We start from the raw sequence: 6,875 nt of genomic DNA, 5'->3' as shown, positions 1-6,875 counted from the left end.
CCCTGCCCCGATCCACCAGTCGGGCAGCTACCAGCCCAAGCTCGCTGCTAGCTGCCCCACCAGTAGATCGAGCCGGCGGGAAGGTGGCTGGGGGCTGGGACCTGTCCCTCCCCTGTAAATCTTTCCAAGCCCATGCCCCTGATTGGGGAGCCAGAGCCAGGAGCTCCCTGCTGTAGTGGCAGATGAACATTATCCCCTGCCCAGTAGCAGGCAGCCTCCCCTCCCACAACCCAGGGCCAGGAGACAGTTGTCTCCTGGCCCAGTGCTCCCTATCAGCCCCTGGGCTAGCTCCCAAGAGGTGCCTGGGGCTCCCTACAGTGGCAGCAAGACCCCATTGAAGGGCTGCAGAGAACTGGATGCAAATCTTCATCCTAATCCCTGCATATGTAGACACCTACCCAAAACCCCTTACTTTGCAGTAGTTTACCGCACAATCTAAGCTGGAGTAAATGCATCTGTAGACATGCTCACAGTGTACTTTCATAGGACTGGAGTATCAGTACTAAATTGTAGTTCCTGAACTAGCCAGTTTGGGTTTCTTTAGTGGTTTTTCTTTTGGTTCTATCTCGTAAGAGTTTCATAAGATATCAGAATTAAGAAACCCACTGAAGGTGCTCCTGTCCTCTAAACACAATGAATTGACAGAAACTGATTTACTTTCAGATGCGTGAGCTGAGACATGAGAATCTGGTGACTTTCTTTGGCATATGCACTGAGGCTCCAAATATGTGTATTGTTACCCAGTACTGCAAGAAAGGAAGCCTACAGGTAAAGCCTACAGCATTGTTTGTGACAACAGCAGACTTCATTTTTGCTTCTTTAAGAGAGTTGGTCAGGTAGGGTATGATTTTTTTTCTTTTTGTTTGCTAGCCATTTTTGCTACCTTCTGTTTTTTTAGTTGACACAAAGGCTTTCTTGGCATCTAAATGCTAGGACTTAGAATCCCCATATGTCTCCTCTTGTTCCTACATCGTCGATGCTTTAGCATTGCCTTGTTTTTATCTGCCTCCTTTCTTGTAAATAATAGAACAGAAAGAGAGAACAGGACTCTGCAGAATAATTTAAATACTACTGGTGTTATCAACAAAAGAGTGGATGCATAGAGATAACGCACCATAGAGGCAGTGAATATTAGACAGATCTTTACTCAGCTTCTTATCTTATAAACTCAAAAATGTTTATGCAAATTGAATCAATTTTGGAACTTGCATTTGCTGGACACTAGCATGTGGATGATATCACCAAAAATTGATCATTTGGAGACCAAATATGTAGGTGTTAAGGGAAAGTGACTGGGAGAAGGACACCCCATGGGAAGACTAGGTCCAATGGTCACAAACTCTTGGACATAAGGGAAAATATCTTTATTATCTGAGTCTCCCAGGCCTGGAATAAACTCCCCCCCAAGGGTGATGCAGGCACCTACTCTGGCTTCCTTTCAAAACACTTGGATGCCTATCTTGCTGGGCAGACAAGGTTCTTTGGGTGAATCTGGTATTTATCTTGCTGGGATCATTTAAGTATTTATCTTGCTGGGATAATTTAATCACTTGCTGACTGACTGCCTGCTCTTTGGGCATATGCACTGAGGCTCCAAATATTTGTATTGTTACCCAGTACTGCAAGAAAGGAAGCCTACAGGTAAAGCCTACAGCATTGTTTGCAGCAACAACAGACTTAGTTTTTGCTTCTCAATTCTCTGCACTGAAAATGAGTTTAAGGCTTTTTAGTGTTACAAGCTAAACCTTCCTTTCAACAGAGTTGCTATCAGAAGATTTTGGCAGTGCCTGCAGTGATATTGCAAAGTACTTCTATTTTTTAAAATAAGGCTACATCAATTTATTATCCAGTTTGATACGTTAAAGTAATATCCAAGTTTCAGTGACTCAATAAATAGGATCTAATTTCACCTTTAATTGATTAATCTCAGCTGGTAGCAAGTGGTCCTGGTTCACTGCGCAGACACCTCTGTCAATCACTGATCTAAACAGAGTCACTCCTGATATTGCACTGACATGAACACCATGGGAGAGAGGAGTCAGGTCCTACCTCTCTTTTTAGTTGCATTATCTGGTGTTTACCCATCCAGCCTGACACTTAAAATAAAGTTTTATTGCATCCCAGCCTGTTGAGTCATTCAAAGATAATGTTTCCATTTTTTCAGGATGTTTTGAGGAACTCTGGTATTGAATTGGATTGGATATTCAAACTGTCTTTTGCCTATGATATAGCCAATGTGAGTATAATGTTAAGTTCTTTTCTAGTAGAAAGACTTATCACACAAGCCAACAGGAACAGACAAGTGCTCTTTTTTATTTGAGTGTTTTGGAGACATTGGTGAAAATAGTATACTATACCAGTAATCAGGCTTCCATTTGCCTGGATATGCACCAATGGGAGTGCTGTGAGATCTGATAGGGTTTCAAGAATAATTATTAGATCAGTATATATTTCATTGTCACAAACTGAACTTGAGGATTTAGTTGCAGTCTCTTGTGCTGATAACATGAAAAAGCAAAAGATGGAAAAGCTGGGGGGGAAAGCCCCAAATTTTAAAACTTTTAAAACAGAAAGCTTTTTGAAACAAGTTCTGCTGGGCTGGGTACTTTTTACAGCCATTAGCACAGCGGTTCTCAACAATTTTAGACTTAAGGCACCTCTTTGTAACTTTTGGGAATTGAGTGGCACCCCATTAAAAAAATGATTTTATTAGAGTGCTTACGTTCTTGCGCAGGGATTGGTCAATAGGGGCAGGAGAGTAGTCAGGAAAGGAAAGCCTAAGCCTGCCCTTATCTCCTTACACTTCCTGTGGCACTCTCCAAGAATCGTGTGGCACCCCTGGATGTCCCAGCACCCTGACTGAGAATCACTGCCCTAACACAATGGAGGTCTCACCCGACTGGGGCCTATAAGCTCTGTTGCAACATGAACAATAATAATAAACCATGGGCAACTGGTGCCTCCTGAGTCTTGGGAGGCATCCCAGCATTGAGGATGGGGCTGGTGAGCACCTGCAGATGCCGCCAGGGGCAGTGGTGGCCAGGACAGCCCTGTTGGGGGTGGGGGGCACATGCCCCCTCACCAGTTGCATATGTAATAAACTATACCTTCTGCTTTAACATTTTTCTCTCTTTAGGAAGAGATTGCTTTCCAAGGCAAGAGTATTTCATTTAGAATAGTTTAGATGATATTAGATAGTGGAGGGCTATGTAGAAAGAATTAGCGTTGGGTGGCATGCTTGGCCATCTTGATTTTGTTAGTAGAGTCTGATTTTGGCATGTGGTGGTTAAAACAAAATTGGAATGTGAGAGGGTATGTTTGCGGGGCTGGAGGGAGAGAGAGAAAGAATTAGCAAATTCTTAAAAAAGGCAAGTTCTACTTGATGCTTGTTCAGTTACAGAAAGATGTTAGTATTTAGGCCCATGGTTCACATGGTCATTTTTGTAACATGGCTTTATTCACCTGGCTTTGGCAATATTTCTGTCTGTTTAGTGGCAGCACAATGGTCACTTTGTTGCTGAAGTGCTTTTGATTGTCAGGTGGACAGGAAGGGAGAGGTCTACATCTAAACGAGCAGGATTTACTATTTGAACAACTCAGTTCTATAAATTTTCTTCTTCAGTAAGGCATCAGTTGGTAAGAAAAGTTTAAATGGATTAGTTTCTATGATAACCATTTGTGAAGGGCCTCACTCTGGCTGGTGCTCCCTCGTGTTAGAAATTGAGAAAACATACAACTGAGTCCTTTTCCTGAAGAGTTTATAGTCTAATATCTTAGTTTAGTGATTGGGACACAAACCTAGCACTTTGGAAAATGTGTCATAGACTTTTCTGTATGACCAAATGCTGTCACTTAGTCTTTCTCTACTTTTCTTCTCTTCTGATCTGTAAAATAGGGAAAATAGTTCTTCCCTATTTCACAGGGCTATTGAGGTTGAATAAGTTGTAGACTGTGAGGTGCCCACATACTATTGCAGTGGATGACCCATAAATACCTATGAGATCTACACAAATTAGTCTCAATCCTGCAAGCTGTTCCACAGTGGGGTACTTTTCTGACTTTAATAATGAGGCATTAGCCTGTGGAATAGCTTCTTGGATTGGGGCCCATCCTAAGAACAGGTGCCGTAAGTGAACAGGACAACCAAATGGAGGAGGAGTGAGAGAGGACAATGATAGGAAAATATGGCCACACAGACAAAATGTGGGCGTAGCTGGCAAACTTTTTATTGGGTTTGGCCAGGAAAAGAATCACAAGGACATATTGAGCAACATATACACAATGATCTTTTCAAACAAAAGCCTCGATATTTCGTCAAATCAAAACAGGGCTAAGGGCAGGTTATATTTTCTAGTTCTAGAAGTCACAACCAAAACTGTATTCTTCCGTTCAGCCCAAGAGATTTCAGTCTTCCATATACCTGGTGCTAGGACAGCAGCCATTGTAACCTGTGTTCTCTTACCCATTGTAAATTCTATTATAATGTTTCTATTTTTGTAGGGGATGCTATTTATTCACAGCAGCCCACTGAACTCGCATGGAAACCTGAAACCTGGCAATTGTTTGGTGGATAATGGCATGCAAGTGAAGCTGTCTGGATTTGGGTTGTGGGAATTTAAGTATGGAAAGAAATGCCAAGTAATCACTGAGAAAACCACCAAATATGACGGTAAGAGAATTGTACGAGAATTACAAACATAGTGAGTCTTCCGAAACAAAAGGATGAAGTGACTACGTAAGCAGACGCTTTCCTTAATAATGGTCTTCAAGCACATTTTTATCTGCAGGATGTCATTGGATAGCACGTATTTCAAACCTGCTTTAGAACTTACCCAGGTTTCTTTATCCTCATGATGCTGCATGTTAGTGAGCCAAGAGATGTCAGTAAATTGTTTGTTTGGTCGATTTTTGCCTGTTGTTCATGAATTGGTGCCAAGCAGCTGATATGATTTTCCACAACTGATTTGTTGCGTGAAAATGTTTGGTGCATAATTTTGGTGAATAATTCTTGTTTGGTACCCCAGGTCTGGATTAAGTCATAAATACTAGTTATACGATTACATGAGAACCTCATCTTTTATCTTCAGCGTGTTCCTAAATTGTCAACAGTAGAATTTGGTGAGAGAGAGAGAGTAAGTTTCTATTCTTCATGGTTGCACAGAAAAGCTTGAAATCATGAACCCAGTGCGACCAATGTAGTGGTGATTGCCTGAGTCTGCTGATGGCCTGATACAGTAGCTCTGAGGAATGTTAACTGCTCCTTGCAACTCAGTGGAGTGTTAACTCCTAGGTCCCCTGCTGAGAAGAGCCAGGGACAATCTACCCAAAACTGTGTGTGGGCCTAATATACCTGTCCCCCAAAATGCACCCAACTGCTGGAAAAGCCCAGGGACCATCATTCTATTCCCCACCCCTATTGATACCAGAGTCCCCTCTTGACTTTCCTGGGGGCAAGGAAAAGGGCTACATTGCTACCAGAGGGATATTGTGAACACATATATGAGTACTTGCAAGCCACACTGAAAGCCTCAGAGGAGGCCGCTGGAAGGGATTGCAAAAGCACAACATTTCCTATAATATGTTGTAGGGGCTTTTGAACTGCTGACTAACTGGTCTGTTTTTGTAAAACACTGCAATGAGGTTGATGCACCTTGAACACAGTCTGTCCTGCTGTTTCCTGTTTTGCCTTGTAGAGCTCTACTGGACAGCCCCAGAACTTCTCAGGCTTGAGGAGTATCCATTCCAGGGGACCCAAAAGGGGGACGTCTACAGTTTTGCTATAATTATGAAAGAGCTGATTTATAACAATGAGGACGGCCCTTTCCACGACCTGGACCAGGAAGCAGAAGGTATAACTTGAACAATAGTTCCATGCTGATTTCCTAGCTCTACCTTAATTCCTGATCACTGCTTTTCATTGCTTCCAGTGAAAGACGTTTCATCATGTTTCAAATATAGCAGTGATCTTGTGATTCCTAACCCCTTACGATCCTTGCAGCATATTACTTACAGGAAAATCTTGTTTTATTGTTTTAGCTTCTTTTTATTTGAGTAAATTCAATATATTATATTTTTGTTGAGGGTTCCACTATCCCCTTCTATTCATCTTCTCTTGGAAAATAAATGTATTTGGAATTTTTCAGGTCAAGGAGGAGGCCAAACCTTTGTATGCAAAGAATTGTGATACTTAAGTGAAGTGGGGAAGAGTTACCTCTGTGGGCACATTTTTCTCCCAGAGTTTCAAGGAGTTAAATGCTCTCACCTGTGGCATGTTGCTGCCATGTCTGATGCCAGTCAGCTCTTCAGAACGCATGGCAGGAGCAGACTTTTGTCCTCCCTCGTGTGATTATCTTTGGTGTGTAAGGAACAAAAAAAAGATACTTCTCTCTTCCCTTCCCACCTTCTCCTGTATTAAGGGCAAGAGTTATGTGGTCCAAAGAATGAGAAATGTTAAAAACAAAATAAATAATGGACTAAAAAATCCTGAAACATTATCATTGCTGTATTTAGAGATCATCAATAGAATCAAGGACCCTTCTACACACTTCCCTCTGCGGCCTTCTCTCTCAGGGGAGAAATGCAGTGAAAGGATCATCACAATGGTGAGAGCTTGTTGGGATGAAAACCCAGAGAGAAGACCAACGTTCTCCTCTGTGAAAAGTTTATTAAGAGAAGCAAGCCCTGAAGGGTGAGTTAGTCTTACTCGTGTAAGAATGATACCATATATGTCTTTCATCCAATAAGACCCAAGTGTTTCATAGACTACAGTCTGGAAGAATTGTTTGCTCACCATTGAAATTCAGCTGCTTCAGGTGGGAAGCAGCACCTGTTTAATAAGGTGAAAGGACGTGGTCATCATGGGTGACCTGAACTTT

The 6,875-nt window shown here is 42.1% G+C and overlaps 1 protein-coding gene across 1 annotated transcript in view; it reads left to right on the top strand.

Annotated features, from left to right (window-relative positions):
• Window positions 1-6,875, top strand: part of LOC109287192 (guanylate cyclase 2G-like) — a 35,468-nt gene that overhangs the window by 15,217 nt on the left and 13,376 nt on the right. Inside the window, exons 3-7 of the mRNA XM_019502158.1 lie at window positions 664-768; window positions 2,165-2,236; window positions 4,501-4,669; window positions 5,694-5,849; window positions 6,511-6,688. Of these exons, the coding sequence (XP_019357703.1) occupies window positions 664-768; window positions 2,165-2,236; window positions 4,501-4,669; window positions 5,694-5,849; window positions 6,511-6,688 (680 nt within the window). The remainder of the gene's footprint in view (window positions 1-663; window positions 769-2,164; window positions 2,237-4,500; window positions 4,670-5,693; window positions 5,850-6,510; window positions 6,689-6,875) is intronic.

The sequence above is a fragment of the Gavialis gangeticus genome, unplaced genomic scaffold (genome assembly GCF_001723915.1).
Source record: "Gavialis gangeticus isolate Ggan-Ray unplaced genomic scaffold, GavGan_comp1, whole genome shotgun sequence".
Lineage (NCBI taxonomy): Eukaryota > Metazoa > Chordata > Crocodylia > Gavialidae > Gavialis > Gavialis gangeticus.
This window is presented reverse-complemented; position numbering and strand designations above follow the sequence as displayed.